The following is a 23353-nucleotide window of genomic DNA, read 5'->3' on the forward strand; positions in this document are numbered from 1 at the left end:
CCTATAATAACATATAACTCAGTCTGTCTAATTAGGAACTGTACAATTAGTTCCTATAATAACATATAACTCAGTCTGTCTAATTAGGAACTGTACAATTAGTTCCTATAATAACATATAACTCAGTCTGTCTAATTAGGAACTGTACAATTAGTTCCTATAATAACATATAACTCAGTCTGTCTAATTAGGAACTGTACAATTAGTTCCTATAATAACATATAACTCAGTCTGTCTAATTAGGAACTGTACAATTAGTTCCTATAATAACATATAACTCAGTCTGTCTAATTAGGAACTGTACAATTAGTTCCTATAATAACATATAACTCAGTCTGTCTAATTAGGAACTGTACAATTAGTTCCTATAATAACATATAACTCAGTCTGTCTAATTAGGAACTGTACAATTAGTTCCTATAATAACATATAACTCAGTCTGTCTAATTAGGAACTGTACAATTAGTTCCTATAATAACATATAACTCAGTCTGTCTAATTAGGAACTGTACAATTAGTTCCTATAATAACATATAACTCAGTCTGTCTAATTAGGAACTGTACAATTAGTTCCTATAATAACATATAACTCAGTCTGTCTAATTAGGAACTGTACAATTAGTTCCTATAATAACATATAACTCAGTCTGTCTAATTAGGAACTGTACAATTAGTTCCTATAATAACATATAACTCAGTCTGTCTAATTAGGAACTGTACATTAGTTCCTATAAACATATAACTCAGTCTGTCTAATTAGGAACTGTACAATTCCTATAAAATGATTTTATGTACAATGTGGTATTAATACAGAAAGGAGTTTATTCCCCCCCCCCCCCAAAAAAGAAAATACATTTAAATTGCTTTCTAATTAGAAAATATATAATAAATTTCCTACTGTCCTAGATATAATATTTTGTTTCTTGGGAAATAAATGAGGAATACATATTGATATTGAATTATGAAGATAATTGGATGTAAATTTGATGTTTTTAATTTACAGAAAACATTCCACTGAGCACAAACGGTAAGACACAGAGAATCAACTTCTGATTGTAAAATTAATATCAAATTAACAGCTGGGTGCAAAGTACAATTTATCTCCTAACTGGCCTGTTTTATCATGTAGCATGTCATTGTAAAGTGTGGTGTAGTAATAATGATTAAGATATATACTTATTGACATTAGTAATATGTTCCTTCTCTTTGATTTAACAAATGTTGAATTCAGACTAGTCAGACTGTATAGAGTTATTTAATAAGTTAAAAACCTATTCAGAATTCATCTTTATAATTCCTTTAGTGCATAGAATTCATGATATTTTCAAAGTAAATAATCCTGTCAAAGTAAAATATTGCTGAGTTTTAAACCCGTTTATTTGTCTTATTCTTACTGCAAATTGTACTGAATATCTTCTTATTATGCATAAAGGAAAGATAGTCAGAAAAAAATGCAGTAAGAATAAGACCAAAATTCAGGTCGCAAATTCACTCAGCAATTTTACTTGACAGGATTATCATATTTAGGTAGTATAATATTTGACAGTTTTAATGAAGCTATAAGTAGATTATAAGACAAATCAGATCTAGAGAAGGAAATGTTTAATCAAATGGGGTCGTATTGAATTTTTACCTGAAAAGGTGATTGTAATGATGTACTGTTTCAGTGACATGGCCCTCACAGAAGGCATTAGCGGTGTTTATGTTGTACCAGATGGCCCTACAAACCCACATGTTTCAGATAATTCAAATAACATAACAAGTATACCACCACCTCCAACTCAGTCAGATTTATTATATCCTAATCTGAATGATTCTACTCAAGAATCCTCACCAGAGGCAAATTCCAATCAAACTGCACAGGTATTGTCACGACCTGTATCAGCCAGGGATAGTTTTCATCCTTCGTCAATCAAGGACAGTTCTTGTCCTTCATCAACCAAGGACAGTTCTCGTCCTTTGTCTAAACATAGTAACAAAAACGAAACATCACGCCCACAATCTGTATTAAGTAAAACCTCTGGAGACATATTACGTGCTGCATCGACATCAAGTAAAAAGTCGTAAGTCAAGCAAATTAGATATATGTCTAGCCAATTAGCCAACCACGTCTGAAATCCATTTTGTTTGATAGTGTATAGAATGTAGTTCAAGTGTATGATTGGGTATATATTGTAAACCTGTTAGCACTGTCCAGTATTCACTTACTATGTTTTGTTATCATTCTAGTTCCTTCATATTCATATTTCTAGTCTACAGTCACACCTATGTTTCACCGTTTCACATTCAATTACACTATAAAGCACACGATGTTGTTAAAGATCCAGTAACTGATATTGGAAAAATGTGGGGGTTAGATACTGTTAATTTTCATATTTGTTATTGCTATTAATATCCAAAAGTCCACATCCGTATGAGAATATAGTTATTTTAAATACCTGAACCGTGAATTAAGAGAAAATGTCATTGCAATTATGATTATGTTTGAAACAAAAAACTACTGAATTGCCTGTCTTCACAAGTTCTAGTCGCTGTTATTCCTAGACAAAATATAAGATTGAAGATATGTAAAGACCAGGATATCTGTGTGCTGTACAGTGATAGATAATTATTTGATGGCTTTTAAAACTATATTACCCCAACCCTGATTTCAGTTGTATTTATATTCTATTATTGGTGGAGCGGTTTCCACTTAGAATTAGCAATTAATGCCCCTCACTGCCTGTGTCATTTACTTAAAGTCTTGCTTTTCCCATAAAGGGCCTGGCAGTTTGATATTCAAGCTTTGCTGGCAACAGTTAAGTGACAAAAATATTTTGAACAATTTCTAAAATTGATCAATAAACGTTGTTCTGATTTAGAGAGTAAACTCTGAATTGTTGCTGGCATTAACTAGTCATTTTCTATTGAATGGTGTTTTTTTCCTTTTTTGGTTGATGAATCAACCACATGACTAGTACTATTGGCAGTGTTTTTATGACTGAGAGGGATCTCAGTTTTCTATGGGCAAAGGGAGATCTCATTTCCCAGTGTAGATCTCATTTCTCAGTGTAGATCTCATTTCTCAGTGTGGATCTAATTCCTCGGTGTGGAAAAGGAGATCCAAATGCTCTATGAAGGAAGAATTAGATCTCAATTTTATGTGGGGAGGGATGCAGATTGATAGTTTTCTGTCCGGACGAATAGATCCCTTATGAAAGTTATATGCATATAACGATTTCAATATTGTATAACTACACCATACGCCTTGCCAAAAGAGAGCGCCATTTTAATGAAACAGTTATTTTGTTAAAAAACCATTTTAGAAGTGAATAGGCAGCATCAAGTATGCATACTAGTTGTTAGATGTCTATATCCGTATCATTACAGAGCAGATAATGCCTGTAAATATGCTTTGAGGAAACATTGTTTATATAAATTCTTATATCAAAGTGTGTAAACGCCTTGACACATTTCTTTGATATACAGTTTTATCAGGTCATTTGACCTATTGTCATCGATCATGCACCGTCTGTCGTCATGCGCTGTGCGTAAACTTTTCATTCAAACGACTTCTTCTCAATAACCAAAAGGCCCAGGGTACTGATATTTGGCCTGTAGCTTGCTGGGATGAAGGGCTACAAAGTTTGTTTAGATGAATGACCTTGACCTTCATTCAAGGTCACAGGGGTCAAAAAGGCTAACATCTTTAAACGACTTCCTCTCAAGAACCAGAAGGCCAAGGGTACCGATAATGGGCCTGTAGCATGCTGGGATAAAGCGCTACCACGTTTGTTAAAATAAATGACCTTGACCTTCATTAAAGGTCACAGGGGTCAAATAGGTTGAAATACTTTAAACAACTTCTTGTGAATAACTAAGAGGCCTAGAGACCTGATATTGGGCCCATGACATGCTGGGATGAATGGCTACCAAATTTGTTCAAATGAATTACCTTGATCGTCATTCAAGCTCACATGGGTCAAATGGGCTTAAACCTTTAAATTACTTTTCTCAAGAACCAAAAGGCCCAGGATAATCATATTTGGCCTGCAGCATACTGGGATGAAGGGCTACCAAGTTTGTTCAAATAAATGACCTTGACCTTCATTCAAGGTCACAGGGGTCAAATAGGCTAATATCTTTAAACGACTTCTCACGAACCAGTAGGCCCAGGATACTCATATTAAACCTGCAGCATGCTATGATGAATGGCTACCAAGTTTGTTCAAATAAATTACCTTGATCTTCTTTCAAGGTCACAGGGGTCAAATAGGTTAAAATCTTTAAACGACTTTTCAAGAACAGAAAGGCCCAGGATACTCATATTGGGCCTGCAGCATGCTTTGATGAAGGGCTACCAAGTTTGTTCAAATTAATGCCCTTGAATGTCATTCAATGTCACAGGGGTCAAATAGATTAAAATCTTTCAACGACTTCTTGAGAATATCTAGGAAGCCTAGAGACCTGATATTGGGCCTTTGACATGCTTTGATGAAGAGCTACCAAGCTTGTTCAAATGAATGACCTTGACCTTTATCTAAGGTCACAGGAGTCAAATAGGCTTAAATCTTAAAATATTTTTTATGAATAACGAAGAGGCTTAGAGACCTAATATTGGGCCTGTGACATGCTTGGATGAACGGCTACCATATTTGTTTTTAAAAAATGACCTTTATCTTCATTCAATATCACAGGGGTCAAAATGGCTAAAATCTTTAAATGACTATGTTGTATTGTGCCAATAGTCAGATGACCATAACATGGGCCTCTTGTTTTCTATTATTTTCTGAAGGTCTCATGATAGTGTGTGTAATTTCCTTAGAATGTGTACAATGCATGTATGTAAAAAGCCTTTGGTTGTGACGAATGAATTACGAGGTTTTTTAAATAATCGAGCAGAATTCTGTTCATCTTTTACAAAAACCATTGTATAATCAATTAAGCTAAAAGAATAATCATTGTATAACCTATTCAACTATTTAAATAATCACTGTATAAACTATTCAACTACTGTCAAAATCGTATGATGTATTTTTTTATCCTATCGTTAACCGCTCAACAATCCCTGATCATTTTCTTTAAGCTTCCGAATGATATTAGTCACAGAAATTACCAGAATATGTTTTGAATACAGATATATTGCCTTACGTAAATTAGCTCTCTACAATTTGAACTTTAATCGAATCGTTTGTTAGGTATCCAAATAGCCGGAAAGTGTTTTGAGTCAAGGGAGGTAACAAGTTGTTATATGATTTAAGTTAAAATGTTAAACTTTTAATCCATGTTAATTTCCTTTTAGTTCATGTTGTTGTGGTTTGGTTTGATGTTTTAGTTATGTTTTATTTTGCATGCCTGATCTGCCATATTTGTTTATTTATTTTTATTTTTATTATTAATTATTAAAATGCTTTTATGTATAAATTCATAGAATTGGAAAATAACAAGAAATTGATTAATTTTAAAGTTTTTGAAAGAAATCAATTTTCTACAATTGATTCATGAATTTATTTTGTATATACTATTTTAATGTAAATTTGTTTTTAGATTTATAATGTCCTTTGAATTCCATGTGTCTATATTCAATACTTGACTTTAATGAAAATTTAATATGTATTTGTCATCTTTTTCAGTTCTGATCTGAGGCCTGTTTTCAAAGGGTAAGTACGTCCTATTGCGTAGAATAATGAACTCTGGTTTTGAAAGAAAAAGAGTTTATGAGGAACCTAGATGTATAAAGAGTATAATATTTCTTATGTTGCTACATTAGATTGATAACAATTTTAAGTTTCGTAAAGATTTTTTACTTTCTGATTGTTCCTTTTCTTGTTGGTGAAACCAAAGGTACTATCGCATTAGCTGTCCGTCTTTCTGGATGTTATACGATTTTTGAAATACAGACTTTAGAAACCAATAGATCACTTGTAAAAATTGCAAAAATAAATTACTTTTGTCAAAATCATGCACTTTCCGAGGTTGATATTACCTATTATATATTATTCCAGGTTCGCTTACGATAAAGTGTTAAAATCAACTAAAAGGTATTATATGTGTTTTGATTGCTGTTTGTACGAAGACTAACATGATCACAGATAACACCACTGAGGTTTTTGGTATTAAACCCAAACACTGGCCATGATATTAACATTCCTTTCCAAACACTTCCATACTAACCTGTATGAAATGTGAATGATGCTCTCGCATATGCAGTGTCTTTATTAGGATTTTGAACATTTTTTTTAGTATAAATGGTAATAATACAACCAACCATGTGTCATTCTCCTCCCTTCCTTGTCTAACATGAGTTTAACAGGTTATTTGACCGAATACCTTTTGTGTTTCTGAATGTTCCCACTTATATCAGTCTTATGATATTGCCTTATTAGCAATCGCTCAGCCAAGCTAATCCTGTGAAGTAACTTAATTGTAATGATTATGCAACTTGTATTAACAAATGTTATTGTTTTCATGAGAGTCTTTTTTTTATTAAGTGCATTCACTCAATTGCAAATAATGTCGTATATTTCATATATAGGAATTTACAAAGTGCCTGGAATGTTCGTTCACATACTTTTTTCCAGGTTAAAATTTTGTGTAAAAAATCGAGTTCCATATATCAATGTTGGTTACTTCATGTCTTATGTTTTTTATTTGTCCCTAAGTTATAAATTGGGAATGATAAAGCTACGAGGATAAAAAATAAATTTTAACACACTGATCGATGTATATTAAATGGTAATCGCTTAATAGTATAACCGCAAAGAAACAGGTTTTATTACCACTATTAGGTTCTAGTAGAATATAATGATGCAATAACTTTCTCGCAAATATAGTCATTTACTCGTTGATTTCAATATAAACTTGAAACTTTTTTTCAGAAACAAAGTGGGTCATGCGGATGACCCGGAAAAGAACGAAAAGGCCCTCTTCAACCAGTCGTACGCAGTTGTTGATTGGTAGACACGAGTGTTCTGTGGGTTATGGATGTATTGACAACTTGTTTCTGTATGACAATAGGAGCTTATTCCTGGTGGTCATGTGTTAAAATGTGATATAGAATAACCATTGACAGAATTTGAAGTGATCTTACTACGTATATGGTCTATAATAATAGATACTGATCATGATATTTAAGACAAACGCTCCAGATAAAAAGTGCTCAAACGAATGTCATCAGCAGTTCAGCTCTTTGGACGTGGTCTTACATTGAGGCTGGATATTTAAACGTTGTCTTTTATCTTTTGTTAAGTAAATGATCTGCTTTTAGTATAATATATTCCATGGAAATCTTAACTGTATAAGGAGCATAATACAGTTCTCTTTTGACTAGTCGGTAAATGTTAAACTCTTACTCATTCATATTTCAAAACAATGCAAAACCATTTTCATTGTTTCGTAATGGATAATCAGCAATTCTCAACGACTGTTATTTTCGTTTTTATATTATTAATTGTGCTTCAGAAGATATAACTACAATACGTATAGAACATTTATAGATGTGATTTCAAATCGTCTGTGATATCATTTTCTTTCATAATCAGATAAAAATGATACATTACCGTTAAAAATCATATGAAATGCAATGCAAATCACATTGAACTGTTTCATTTTGTAATTGTATAGCATTCAACAGTTGAAACTGGCATGACCTAGGTTTTGATATTCGACAACTGAATATAGAAATTTTGAAATTTTTATTGATTTTTATATATTATTTTGTTCTGGGAAAAAAAAGCAAATTACCATGGATATATAGTTTTATCTAAGTGTGAATGAATAATATGTATCTGTGGCAGAATTTAAACCCGTTGTTTGTAAATGGAAATCGTATATACGATCTTTACTAGTGTCACAGATTACCGTGTGTAAGAAGAAAAACTCCTATCTATATAATTAGCAATATTTCTGCAAGATATTTATACGGATATATTACATAAGCAGTCCGATATAGAATAATAGCCTAAAAGCAAAACACAAAATTTTAATGGTATATTTTTGTAGTTAGTCTTTTATGATCCAAATTTTCTATGTTATTGAAATATGTCTATTAATCCGTCCCCTTAATTACTTCGTGTGTTATAATTGTATTATGTTCCATTATCGTTCGTTCTATTTATTTTCATACAATTTAATTATTGATTGATTGTAATTTATAACGTTATCAAAAGTGGCATTCCGTCCTGTTTGTAAACATTCCATATCACTTGAATTACATTGAAATTATTTAATTTGCAGATGTAATGATATGCTGATTTTTGTTTTGGTTTTAATGTGTTTAATTTTTAGTCAAAAGCTAAGCATACAAAACACTTTCATTACAGTTTTATCGCATCGTTTTGTATTCTTTACCATTATTATTAAATGTGTTAAGAATTAACTTTAATATGTCATATTTGATATATACAGGAGTTATATTGAGATATTTTCATTATGATATGACCCCATCATTTTTCTTTATTGTCTGTAAAAACGTGTGTCTTGACCTTCTCAGATGAACCAGATGAACCAAAAATTCTTTCTAACCTGGCGGTGTCCTCCAACAATTTGGCTATTTCCATATAAACGAATTCTTCTCTGAAACTAAGCATTGGATAGCATTTATATTGCATCGGTGGTATGCTTATTGGTAGGGATTTAATCTTATACAGATGGTGGTGCTGACTTTTCGGGGACAGGAGGACGGGCCTAAAGGGGTGGATTTTGCCATTTCCAATTGATTTGGGTTTTGGTGATCATTAATGAATAAACCGTGTGAGCGATACAGGCCCTCTAGGTCTCTTTTTTATTTATTTTAATATCATTATCGGACACACCATATGCGTGTATTTATACATTATCTACCGCTATTGTCTTTGTTATTCCTTTTAAGTAATAGAGTGTAAAACTATTACTCGCCGTATGGAAGTAGGACGTTTTATTTTTATTTTGCAGACTTATGTCGTTTTACTATCCTACAAAATAATGCAGTGCTGGTTTTTCATATACAATATACCCCGTCCTTTTCATAAACATGGTGGCAACATCATCAACAAACTGACTGTATCTTCTGTTAGCATTGAACCCAGACTGGTATACCAGTGTGAAGGACGCGAAATGTTGAACAATTTAATAATGTACAATTCATTTCCAGCTGCAGTGCTTTTTGTAACTTAATTATTCAGATGTATCAAAACGGCGACGAGATATCTTAATGGTTTGAGAGGAAAATAGGAAGATATGAACGATAAATGTCTTGGTAACAAAATCATACAAAGATCTCGGCAAGTTTTTATTACATTTTGTCGGTTAAATTATCCCTATGTTTCTATTCACAGAGTTATATATGTTATATAAATGTTTATGAACATGTTCAGTTTGTTTCTACCACTTTAGTACCTTCGTGTGGATTTTCACGTCAAATTGAACGAAAAAAAACATACCCGTTTTAGCCGATCAGCTATTTTTTCTCTTTTTTCCCCCATTTTTTTTTTTTTTTTGGCTGAATAATAATAAAAAAATAAAGGCCGTTCCAATCAAGAAAAGAACTTGACTGTAAATATTTTTTGAGGTGTGATCAATAATACATTTCTGTATATATTTCATATATGTATACCTTCATTGAAGCAAAAACAGCAATAAATACTATGATTAAGAACATATGCTTCAGAAATATTAATTAGTAAAGGACTGTGTTAGATTAAGGTTCAAATCAACACTAATAAATGAAAAGATATATGGTATAAAAAATCGTAATAGTCACCTTGACCTCGTCCACTCTAGACTTAGTCACCTACTGACAGTTGAACATAGGTTATCAAATTTATTTATAAATAAAGTATCGCTGTATAATACAAATCCTTTTATTCGTTTAAAGCCATTTAGTCACCTACTGACAGTTGAACATAGGTTATCAAATTTATTCATAAATAAAGTATCGCTGTATAATACAAAACCTTTTATTCGTTTAAAGCCATTATATAACACCGGACTTACACATACTAACAATAACATTATGTTAGTTACAGCCTTCCAGCCTATATTACCCCGCCTAAAGCGTATACTTGTGTCTTTGTCATAGATTAGTGAATATGTAAACTTGCCCGGAGCATATACCTTGCCTATGTGTGTATATATGAGGACAGTTTATGACAATGGGTCGTGTATCATTTCATATAATTTGGGTTTGGCGTCAGATCAACAGGGGCGATACATTCTACAAACATCTCAAACTTTTAGTTTTACTTGAATGTTAGAAAATTGTCATTTAAATTATAACATATAATAATTAATGTAATTTAAAATATTCCTGGTAAATTTATTTCATATACATGTATTTAGTTGCACGAAATAAAAAAGTAATTAATGCATTAGAATTAGTCTTGCCATGAGAAAAAACAATATTTTAAAATTTTATTTCCTAATTTTATTTGTTCATTGATAACGAAAACGACATGTACATTGCACGTCTTTGAGATTTTGTTGGTGACTTATGTTTGTTTTAGGTCAATTGAGGCGAAGTCTCAAGTGACATATTCTAATCGCCATTTGTCCGTCGTCGTCCGTCGTGCGTCTTGCGTCTTATGTCCGTAAACAATTTACATTTTCAACTTCTTCTCTAAAACTGCAGAAGCAATTTCAATGAAATTTTGCACAGTCTTTTTAAGGCATATATTCAATCAAAATTGTGAAATATATGGTCCGCACCTCCCATTCCCCAGTGGGAGTGGCCAACAGGTTTAAACAAAACTTAAAAGCTTCTCCACTCACAGATGTGGTAGCTCGTATCAAATACTCTTCAAAGATAGAAAGGTCTTAAGATCCTTTGCAAAAAATGTGAATTATATGACATTTAGGTCTCGCGTTTTCCCCGAAGATTACAATATTTAATAAAGGGAAAACACATTTATGAGCATTTTTTTTATTACTTTCCATAGGGAATGAGTCAAACTTTGTTAGAATTATTAGTCTGAAATAGCATTTTAATTTCATATTCATATTGGTCTTGCCCGATTCCCCTGGGGACAGAGGGGGCGGGGACAAAAGGTGTCAAATAAGTTTAAACTCAAGTCTACTTTAAAATAGTTTATATAGGAAAAACACATTTATGACCATGATTTGTTCAATTTTCATAGGCAATGAGTTAAACTTGATTAGAATTGTTAGCTTGAGATATAGTATTTTAACATCATATCGCTGCTCGCTGGCCGCATTGGGGACCAGAGGGCCATGACCAAACATGGTCAAAAGGACTAAAATTTCAAAATATCTTCTGCGTTCGCAGGATTGATGGAAGCAAATGCTCTTCAAAGATTAAAAAGTCAAATTTATAAAATCACTGACTTTTTTAACGGCTAGTATATAGTGTTTATAAGTCTTTGTTTTATTCTATATTTGAACCCCGGTGACCGATAAGGCCCATGGACCTCTCATCTATTAGAGCAGTTTGTCACTTAAATACTGACAGTGTTGAGGAGTATTTGTACAACGAATCTTTTTATTTTTATGGTGATGTTTTGTTACATAATAAACATAATACACCTTTCAATGTTATAATCAAAGTGGACGGGACAAACTTCTGATACATGCCATTATGTAAACTACATGCATTTTAATCGTTCAATATAACTCTAATGATAGCTGTACACTCTGTCTGTTGATTTAAGAAAATAAAACTTTTTGTTTTGCTAACTCCGTTTGTTATATTATTGTTACATAAATTGCAGGTATGTATACGAATTATTTTTTCTAAAATGGAAAATTTCCTGAATTTAATATTTATGTGAACCTTGACGAGCACAAATCAAATTTCTAACCGGACGAGCTTTCAATGAAATTAACACAGATTCTAGATGATTTTATCCTTAATTTCGAAGACTTTCAACGTCCAAATGTGCTGTAAAACCCCAGTGGAGGCGATAATTTTATCCAATCGTACTGACAGAACTTTAAGCTGGTCACTGCATATAATGTTGTTTTTTTTCTTTCTTTTTCTATCATGACGTCATAATGGATTTCCTGCCAGGCACAGTCAATGAATTATTAAAAAGATATTATTACACAAGTGACACATTCAAATTATGCAAACATATTAAGCAAACGAAATCCGTGTAGATCTCAGGCGGAGCGTGTGATTAAGGAAGAGTGATCTGATTATAAAGAAAACGAGCCATGACAACTGATGACAAAAAGTGCTAGCAATACATACATCACCAACCAACAGTCTTTTTATTTTATTTTTTTATTGGGAATATCATACTTTCACACAATGATACCCGTGATGGGCACAAACTTAAAATAAATCTGAAATATAGAAAGCAAACAAAACATTTCAATTAGGTAAGTATCGCACTTGGTGCACCCTTCACAGTTGGTTGATGTCCAGTTTTACAGCAAGACTTTTTTATGTGGAACTGAATATTTTATTTCGCTTAAAAATTCAGTATTTTAAAGGGACAATTCAGTCTAAGAGAACATTAAAATTTGTACATTTATCGGAAAAATCCAGCTCTAATGGGAATTAAGTCAGTCGGTTTTACTGTGATATGCCAGAAAAGCCTATGGTGGTGAAATACGTGTGAAATATTCAAACTCACTCGCTGTCCGCCAATACACATTGTGGTCAAACATCTTGTATGCCGAACCCTGTCCCTTGCTCGTAGAGAATAGCAACTTTTGTCTAGAACTGCTCAAATCGCTCTGACAGTAGTGTGTCTACCCTTTTAGATTAATTGTCTTGCCTAAAAATCATTATATCACCTCCTCAGTGGTCATATATTTCATTTGTTTAACGTGCGTGACTTTGGCTCGGGTATGGGTACAGCGTACATATTGTATCTGCTTAATCATATTGATCAACGATTTGGAATTACAAAGGTATCAATTAAAATACTAAACAATGACGTGGATTTTTGTCAATATTTTGTGTTGTATGTTCCATAAGAAATTAGAACAATACATTTATGCCATATTTTGCTTCTTGTTATATAAAAGCGTTAGCCTCAGTGAATTGTCCCTTTAATAACACTGCGGGGTCATTCATAGGATAATTACGATGCATACTTTGTTCTACTTCATGTATCATCAATTTACGGGGTATCCAAAATGATTTGTGTTCTGTCAAAATGCAATTGATTGTGTATGCTGTATGAAGGAACAATATCTGATTTCCAGATGTTTGACTTTGTAATAAGAAATAAGTATAAAAAGTATAACTGTTACCTTCTATTCACCATGAAAACATACCCTTTGTTGTCGATTGAACGATATTTTCCATAACACTGATTTCCACGGATATACTTGCCCCCCCTCTGAACCATACTCACCATTAGAACTATAATTGGTGTATACTAATATAACTGTATGTCTTATTGACACAGAATATATGATACTTTTGGTGAACACGCAATAAGTACTTCATTCCATATAGAGCATAGTGACATGGACTTTTTCAGAATGCAATTATTTCATATTTTATCTTGAAGTAAAACAAGAAGCTCAAACTTTTCAATGGTGTTACAAAGAAAGTAACTTTTGTAACTGAAGAAAAAATACTTCAGTCTGCTCCTGTTATTGATGTAGGATGTTTAAGCCCCGCCGCGAGAGGGAATATCACTCGCCTGACCTGGCTCTGATGTACGGGGAAGGGGCGGGGCTTCTGTATTTTAATGACATCGGTAACTATTATTGATGATCGTTGGTAACAACCAATGGGTGGTTTCTCTAATTTGATGAATCGGTACATTAATTATAATTATATTATTGATAATGACAGTGATATCTGTTTCCGTAATGTGTTGTGGGAGTACATTATGATAACCTAACCACAGAGTTTTCTGTGGTTTGCCTCTGACCACATTCACATTGTAATGGTGAAGTGTAGTCATCAAACATTGCATCGTGTAGACGATTTAATGACACAAATTCCTGTCCTTTCAATAAACTATATAACTTATATACGTCATGAATATATACTACGTATTTACGAAATTTCTGGTTATAATGAAAAAGGAAAACTTATTAACGATATTTTTCTTTCTGTGCTAATATCTTAATTTCTCATTCAAAATTGCTATCTGTATTTTGTGCAAAGTAATAAAAAATGTAAAGTATTAAAGTTGCTCCACCGCTGACAAATGTTTTTTTTTTCACTATCAAAAATAGGACCAGACGATTTAGTATTTTTCTTCAGTTACAAAAGTTACATACTTTGCATCATTACCACCATTGAAAAGTTAGAGCTTCTAATTTTACTTCAAGTTAAAAACATGAAAAATAATTAATTGCATCCCGAAAAAATTCCATGGCACTATATCTTATATAGAATGAAGTAATGATTCCGCATTCACCAAATGCGAAATAAATCATTTTATGATGTTTTTGTGTTCATTAGGCATATATATACACGATTAAACACCAATGATTGTTCGAATGATGAAAATCATTTATGCTCTGTCGGCGGGGGAGCATCTTTAAAGAAACATGTAAAATGTGATCTGACAATAATGTATTAATGACGGTTTGTATGTTTTCTTCTTTGATTTAATCATTCAAATTAATTTAGAATTGTCCAACTCTTACAGGTATATTTTATTCACGTTCGATAGCAAAAGTTGCGTTTAACCTTTTTTCCTTGCGATCTGTCAGACAATATTAAACCTAGAAATTATTCGACAAATGTCATAATGTCGTAAACATTATTGTGACACCTGTGTATACGCAATATAATACTCATTCGCGTATTGGTAGTTAACACAAGGGCCCCTTTTCTGGTTTCAATAAAAAAAAGCTGTTCAATCATTGAAACATCTGACAGAAGCATCCTGTCACAAAATCGTGTTGTCACACGACACGCCCTACATCAGTTGTTTCCGTTTGACCTAATTACACAAACAGTAGAAACTAAAATGTGGATACTGTTCATATCAGGATACAGAGTTCTAGGGATCCATATACCGGAGTGTTAGGCAGAGAAAACGTCATGAAATTGCAAGATGCTGATCAAACGTGATAGCTATAGAAATTGTCCTGTCTGACCATCTGTCCGCCCGAAATTGATTTCCAAACAATACAGCTTATGTCTATTTTATTGAAATATCACGTGGTGATAGTTGACAGTATTTTTAATATGAGTTTGATTTTTTCCATGATGATCGCCATAATTTAATCAATATTTATAGTCCAGTTTCACCGAGAATTGGTATACAGGTGATTTCGATGACATCAAGGTCATGATTTTGAATGGAATGAAATTCTAAAATGATTGAATATAAGAGATTGTACATAGTGTATGTGAACCAACTGGTACGCCATATTTACTGTAACTAAGGCTCAGTATAAGGCATGGGCTTTTCTGACGGACGTCACTAGCTCACGTCTATTGCAACAAACTATCTTTCCAACAATAACACGTACCGTATTTCTATCTTGATACCCAACAATTACACGTACCGTATTTCTGTATCTTGATACCTAACAATAACACGTACCGTATTTCTGCATCTTGAAAACCGATAATTATATAATAACACGTACCGTATTTTCGTATCTTGATATCCAACAATAACACGTATCGTATTTCTGTATCTTGATACCCAATAATCACACGTACCGTATTTCTGCATCTTGATACCCAACAATAACACGTACCGTATTTTTGTTTATCTTGATACCCAATAATTACACGTACCGTATTTTCGTATCTTGATACCCAACAATAACACGTACCGTATTTCTGTATCTTGATACCCAACAATAACACGTACCGTATTTTCGTATCTTGATATCCAACAATAACACGTACCGTATTTCTGCATCTTGAAAACCGATAATTATATAATAACACGTACCGTATTTTCGTATCTTGATATCCAACAATAACACGTATCGTATTTCTGTATCTTGATACCCAATAATCACACGTACCGTATTTCTGCATCTCGATACCCAATAATAACACGTATCGTATTTCTGTATCTTGATACCCAACAATAACACGTACCGTATTTTCGTATCTTGATACCCAACAATAACACGTACCGTATTTTCGTATCTTGATATACAACAATAACACGTACCGTATTTTCGTATCTTGATACCCAACAAGAACACGTACCGTATTTCTGCATCTCGATACCCAATAATCACACGTACCGTATTTCTGTATCTTGATACCCAACAATAACACTTATCGTATTTTTGTTTATCTTGATACCCAATAATTACACGTACCGTATTTTCGTGTCTTGATACCCAACAATAACACGTACCGTATTTTCGTATCTTGATATCCAACAATAACACGTATCGTATTTCTGCATCTCGATACCCAACAATAACACGTACCGTATTTCTGTATCTTGATACCCAACAATAACACGTATCGTATTTCTGTATCTTGATACCCAACAATAACACGTATCGTATTTCTGTATCTTGATACCCAACAATAACACGTACCGTATTTTTGTTTATCTTGATACCCAATAATTACACGTACCGTATTTTCGTGTCTTGATACCCAACAATAACACGTACCGTATTTTCGTATCTTGATATCCAACAATAACACGTACCGTATTTCTGCATCTCGATACCCAATAATAACACGTATCGTATTTCTGTATCTTGATACCCAACAATAACACGTACCGTATTTCTGCATCTCGATACCCAATAATAACACGTATCGTATTTCTGTATCTTGATACCCAACAATAACACGTACCGTATTTTTGTTTATCTTGATACCCAATAATAACACGTACCGTATTTTCGTATCTTGATACCCAACAATAACACGTACCGTATTTCTGCATCTCGATACCCAATAATAACACGTATCGTATTTCTGTATCTTGATACCCAACAATAACACGTACCGTATTTCTGCATCTCGATACCCAATAATAACACGTATCGTATTTCTGTATCTTGATACCCAATAATAACACGTATCGTATTTCTATAAACATACTTTTTGACACAATATAATTTTAGAACAAAAGCGATATTAATAGATGAAAGAATTAGTGTCATCAACACTATATAAACGATATATAAAAATACCACCATATTATATATTGTAACTAGGATTATATGGTGTGCATCTTATGTACCATATTATTCTCGAACGCTTACTCCCTGTATCAAAACCATATTGGAATTTAATGATAAAACATGAATTCAATTTGGTTGCCCATTAGCTTATTAAAGGTACTAAGCTGCCGATAGATGGTAATTTTAATCTATTTAAAACAGGATAAGACAAATTAGTATTTTCCTTCAGTAGCAAAAGTTACTGACTTTACATTATTACCATCATTGTTAAGTTATTTAAAATAATTAATTGCATCCCGAAAACAAATCATGACACTTTGCTCTATTTATAATGGTGGTGCACAAAAGCAAAATAAGTATTGTGTTTTGTGTTATCTACATGTAAACCGACTTAATTTTGCGATTCCTTTTTAAAACACATTCGCGTAGATTAAGATTTTCTCATTTTAAAATTGAATATCACTTCGAGGCGAGAAATTTTCGCGAATTTACTTGGATCGCGAAATTCGCGAAATAAATCGGACGCGAAAGAAAGTTGGTTTACAGTATACATGTACATACACACATAATGCATGCACTATTAAACATAAGTATCTTATTATTGTGTATGTTCTGTCTGCGTGTGAGACATATTTTCACAACATCTTTATGTTCAATTATCACAGATTCATTTTTCAACAGATTTTCTTTAATCATCGTAAGAACGTTGGAAAACGTTTGCAAATCCTGCAGAAAAACTTGCATAATTTTCTGGGTTTTTTTTTTTTTTATTATTTCAAGAGGTATTTAAAATTATATTTTTTATATTTTTTTCGCCAGTTTATAATTAGGTACGTATAAGAACAGAGAACAATTTGACATCAATATTTGGTTATTTTGTATGTAATAGTTTTTTTTTTTTTTTGTTTTTTTTTTAAAGAAGGAGAAATATTGCAAACAGTTATAAAGAACCACAAACATTCACAATTTCAAACAAATCTAATAAAAACAAAATCCCGGTAGGAAACTGAACATTTGTCACAATGCACGACATATATACTCCTTCTTATGAATGCTATATGTAGTACCTTTTCTGGGCCTCCCTTGTTCTATAACAAAAATGAGAAAATGATTAAAAGTTTGTTTTCTATTTCTAATAAATGGTACAATGTGAGAATATTTTAAAAGACATCGGTACAGTTAACAAATCTAGCCTAGTCTTTGTATCCCCCAACAGGTAACCAAGGACCGAACTAGGAGGACATAAGCACTGAACAGGGTGACCTTTAGACACTAAACACAGACCACTGGCTAATCCAGCTGTCATTATCCCATCTCTGTATCTTGTCTGTGACTATTATGCGGAAGGAAAGAATGAAATTTTGACATTTTTTATGGTTTAAAATTTTTCTTACAGACTTTGAGTTGTTACGTCTGTTACACGGCGATAATGATCTGTCGGTCGGTAGTAATTAATTTTTCTTGTCGTAGTTACAAAGGTTAAACTGATTTGTCGATGATACGATGGTGGTCCCATCTATAGATGACATTTAACACAGACATGTGTATGTCGTGACCGCACTCATGATTTGTAAAAATGTTTCCTTGTCAGCTTTGCTTTTTTTGTGAAACAATACAAAGGATTTTTTTTCGAGTTGTATATAAAAACGAATGTTTTTAATGAAGCATCAGTTCCATCAAGTAGCCGTTTCACTCACCTAACGGGTCCTCCGGTAAGTACTCAGGTTTACAGTTATAGGTAAGATCGATTCACTTTTATGAAGTACGCAAATTTAAACCTTTAAACTCATTTCTTTTCTGCTCCTTTTTGAGGTAGGCTATTCAGGAAAATCACCTAAATCTATATAGATAGATCATATACATTTTGTGATGTTTTTGCTAATAATTAACCCACTTTCTAATATCATTGTTTTGATCAATATATAGCGGCGTTTGAAGCATCCTAGTATACATGTAATAATATAAGACTCTTTCATATGTGGGTATGAAGGATAGGGATATTCTACCCGAGGGTCACAAAATGTAGTTAATACCGAGGCTTGCCGAGGGTTTTGCAACATTTTGTGTTCCCGAGGGTAGAACATCCCTATCCATATCCACTTATGAAAGAGGTTTTTTTTATACCTCAATGTTTTATTGCAACTTTACAACTATAATATCCCGCAATTTTGAAATAAATTCGAAGAAATCCACGACTGGAAGTCAATTTTCCATACATGAAAAATTATGTGATATTTTCAACACAAATCTCATTGTGTGCATCTTTTATAGTCAAACCAGTCATATTTGTGAAAAAAATGTTAAAATTTTACCGAGGAAATAGAGACTTTGTTGACGCCGTTGCGTCACGAGGCTTTATTGCATGGGTAGACATGCAATACAGCTTCAGGCGACATGAGTGTATTGCCCTGGACCAGGCAGTATTACACCTGTAGTTATGAATGAAAATCATATTCAATCGTAAAGTCTTCGTAAATGTATCGCATTTGGTGCATAGTTGTTTTCGTATGGTAGATACGTTTGTATAAATGATGCATTTTCTTTAATCATTCTGTTTTCCATATTTTTTATACAGCTATAATAAGCTATTTGAAAAGTTTTTAAATAAATCTTACTTATATGAAGTAAGTCGGCGACTTGTTCTATCATAAAAGCACAGGCATTACTTTTGGCCTTTCCTCGGCTATTCAGTCCTACGTAAATTTGTTATTAACGTATTTATGATCAAATGTATATTGTATGCTATCCATAATACTGGGTTTATCAGGTTCATGCTTATTTCAGGATAATGTTTAAGTTTTTTTTAACAGATATATAAAGATTTAAACTTTGTTTATAAATCAAATATAATGTGGACCAGCTAAAGCAGGAAACATTTACTCAATAGTTGTAATAAACATACTTACAACACATTTATCATTCTTACAATATCAAAACTTCGAGGTGAGCTTTAGTGTCCTCAGTCATCGAAATATCAGTAATATTGATTAAGTTTGCTGGTTAATAAGAGAATATGGCCAGTTTTGATACTACATTTATAGAAAAAAAAATAACAAAAATGAATGTCCATGAATGAAAAACTAAACCGATGGTAGTTATATGATAACTAATACTGTGTGTAGGAGTATGAACATCTAGCTTAGTTAAGACGAAAAACAGAACTAACTAAAATCATATTAATTCTATCACCATACTAATCGCGACCAATATTTTTTTGTAATGTCAACTTATTGGTCCGCCACTTACAAGCAAGCTATGTAATCATCAAAGTAAATTAAAACTCCGACTCGTATCGCTGCAATGCTCACTTTTCTGAAGCACGGTGGTCTTCCCACAAACGTAGCTGAGATTATTTCCAAATTGTGAAGTTGGCAATAGTAGAAAAGAGTCAATTACATCATGTTTCATTTCAAAATATTTTTTATTAAATCGTTAGATTTAATAGGGATTTGGCAGCAGGCATTGCCTATATAAGCCCTCTCCCTGTGGATACATACATGTACATCTCAAAATCATATATATAATATATGTAATTTTACAGACAACATTGAAATTAAATATATATTTAGGATACACTTGTAAGTAATACTATGATAACACTCCAATAACGAGCAAGTATAAAAAGCATGTCAAGTATACATGTTGAAATTTCAATTGTAGTAAACCATTTTTTATTCTAAACATCTTGATAAACAAGGACTGTTTTACAATGCTTTTGATCATATATCAGATGGCGTACAGGGGAAATCATAATATCAAACATAATTCTATATTTCAGATAAAAACGCCACCATGTTTATCGCTATTACGTTGATATGCACGCTTTTCGGAGCTGCAATTGGCACTTTTCCTATGGGATATATGGGAAGTTCCACGTACAATCCCGGCTATAGTATGATGGGGGGATCTGGAATGATGGGATCTGGAATGATAGGATCTGGAATGATGAGTGGAAGTTCATACCACCCTTATACGATGGGATCAGAAATGATGGGATCAGGAATGATGGGTGGAAGTTCATACAACCCTTATATGATGAGATCAGGAATGATGGGATCAAGAATGATGGGTGGAAGTTCATACTACCCTTATACGATTGGATCAAGAATGATGGGATCAGGAATGATGGGAGGACATTCCATGTATGGCACAGGATACTACCCAGGCATGTCCGGAGGCTATATGAGTGGAGGGTATTCCACTCCTTACATGATGGGTGGACAGTCCATGTCTGGCTCAGGATACTACCCAGGCATGTCCGGAGGCTATATGAGTGGAGGGTATTCCACTCCTTACATGATGGGTGGACAGTCCATGTCTGGCTCAGGATACTACCCAAACAGCTACATGGGAGGCGCAATAATTGGCGGATCCTCATATCCTTATATGGGTGGACATAGTGGCAGTGTCACCATGAGTACGTTTACTAAAATAAATTATAGCTAATGTAATGTCACATCAACTAGAAAAGAAGGAAATTTTACTCAATTATATAATTACAATATGATAAACGTATTACTTCTGAAATAAGAAAACGACAGATATAACATGTGTATTATTTATTGACTATTATTATTTTTCTTTTGCAGCGAAGAAGCGAGGATCATATTAATAGGACCAGACAATCGATATACGGGACCAGATTTCTTTTGGATTTGATTTGTATATTCATATAATAAATTCATGCAAGTTAAACAATAGTATTACCTTACTAATTTGAAATAGTGATGAAATCACTTTCTTTCTTACATATAAATGTAAATGTGGATGTGATTATGATTTTTCAGTCAGGTTTCGACTTTATGAACAAAAGCTCATGTTTATAATGACTATCAGTTTCTCGTACCAACAAAGAAACCAGGAACACATGTTTCATTGCTCTCCAGACATCCTTGATACAAAAATAGTGAATTTGTGTAAGCTATATAGGCTACATATGTATATAATCCTATATATCTATCATTCCCATATATATACAGTTAGGATTTACAAAAGTTAATGTGGTACAATGATAATATGGGTCTGTTATGATATCATTACCAATCAAATAAGGTAATAAAAACGAAACAAATATAAAACATTATCATTAAAAACAGATTTTCTTTAGAGAATGTAGAATTCTGTCTTTCTGTCAACATTCAACCTTTTAAACTTAAAAAGAATCTGATTGACCTCGGCATCTTTGAGGAATTGAAAATATTCAAGATGGCCGCCACGAAGGTTGATAAAACTATATTAGTCAAATAACTTAGATCTATCTGTATTGTAATTGCAAAAGATAACCTTTCTCTCTTAATTCTAAACGATAAATGTCGATTATAGCTATCTTTAAAAATCATTTCTTTTTTTCTTCGGTTTTTTTTCCAAAAAACATTATTGCTTAATTGCACAACTTTAAACCAAAATATCGTAGTTCAAGATGATTATTTAGTAGAAAAGATGTCTCACAAAATGTAATTAGGGCATTAGAGGATCGTAAAAAGCAATTAAAATTAGAATCTTAAGTATTCTATTCTCGGTCAGGGGACAGAAACTAGAGCCTTCCTCACAAGGGCGAGCGCTTTGCCTACGTTTATAATATGCAAATATATTGCTTTATGTAATCTTATATGCTATTTCACATTTTTGGTATATTATGGCATCAGATGAACTTCATTCTTACATAATTGACATTTTACAAAATTAGGTCACTGTGACCTATATTTTGACACTAAGTTATAAATGTCAACATGTTTTATTTTCTACATATAAATGTATTATTATTATCACCATTCAAAAATATCCTTAGGTACCAACAGAACGTGACAAAACAGAACGTTGCCCCTCCAGTTTAACCCCACCCATAAATCAAAAGGGACTCCGACCTGACCTTAATCATATGGCATATCATGACGTCCTGATCTCCGTGTATCTGTAAACAAAAAATATTGCTTATCGGTCATGGCCACCAGATGGCCCATTCCTATCGGTTATGGCCACCAGATGGCCCATTCCTATCGGTTATGGCCACCAGATGGCCCATGTTTATCGGTCATGGCCACCAGATGGCCCAAATTGACACTCCTCCTTTGGATATGTCTTATTCTTGCGGTTTTTAAATCCTATTTAAGATGCTCCACCGCCGACAGAGCATAAGCGATAATCATCATTTGAATAATAATTGATGTTTAATCGTGTCTGTATATAATTGTCTAATTAACGCAAAAATAGTTTTTTTAAAAATTCGGGACGAAATTAATCAGTTTTGTTAATATCTTCAAGTAAAATTAGAAGCTCAAGCTTTTCAATGGCGGTAATTGTGTAAAAAAGGTACCTTTTGTAACTGAAGGAAAATACCAAT

General features: G+C 32.9%; 2 protein-coding genes across 5 annotated transcripts in view; both read left to right on the forward strand.

Moving 5' to 3' along the window:
- The window catches only part of LOC138334256 (prominin-1-A-like), a 33802-nt gene extending 22156 nt beyond the window's left edge, over positions 1–11646 (forward strand). Inside the window, exons 12-15 of one of the 4 annotated variants that reach the window (XM_069282893.1) lie at positions 1004–1027; positions 5178–5215; positions 5613–5639; positions 6858–11646. In XM_069282893.1, coding sequence (XP_069138994.1) covers positions 1004–1027; positions 5178–5205 — 52 coding nt within the window. In that variant the 3' untranslated portion in view covers positions 5206–5215; positions 5613–5639; positions 6858–11646. Of the gene's footprint in view, positions 1–1003; positions 1028–5177; positions 5216–5612; positions 5640–5984; positions 6021–6857 lie in introns of those variants that run through there. The other 3 variants (XM_069282891.1, XM_069282894.1, XM_069282892.1) reach the window with 3 other exon arrangements.
- A 6945-nt stretch (positions 11647–18591) lies between these two features.
- Positions 18592–21653, forward strand: LOC138335772 (uncharacterized). Its single transcript, XM_069284938.1, has 3 exons — positions 18592–18725; positions 20792–21430; positions 21603–21653. The coding sequence occupies exons 2-3, from the start codon at positions 20806–20808 to the stop codon at positions 21623–21625; spliced, it is 648 nt and encodes a 215-aa protein (XP_069141039.1). The 5' UTR covers positions 18592–18725; positions 20792–20805; the 3' UTR covers positions 21626–21653.
- Positions 21654–23353: the final 1700 nt, after the last annotated feature.

This window comes from Argopecten irradians, chromosome 11 (genome assembly GCF_041381155.1).
Source record: "Argopecten irradians isolate NY chromosome 11, Ai_NY, whole genome shotgun sequence".
Lineage (NCBI taxonomy): Eukaryota > Metazoa > Mollusca > Bivalvia > Pectinida > Pectinidae > Argopecten > Argopecten irradians.

Coding starts and splice junctions, on each gene's coding strand:
- LOC138335772 (XM_069284938.1), top strand. CDS start 20,806: ATGTTTATCGCTATTACGTTGATATGCACGCTTTTCGGAGCTGCAATT. Junction 21,431..21,602: donor TAGTGGCAGTGTCACCATGA/GTACGTTTACTA, acceptor TTTCTTTTGCAG/CGAAGAAGCGAGGATCATAT.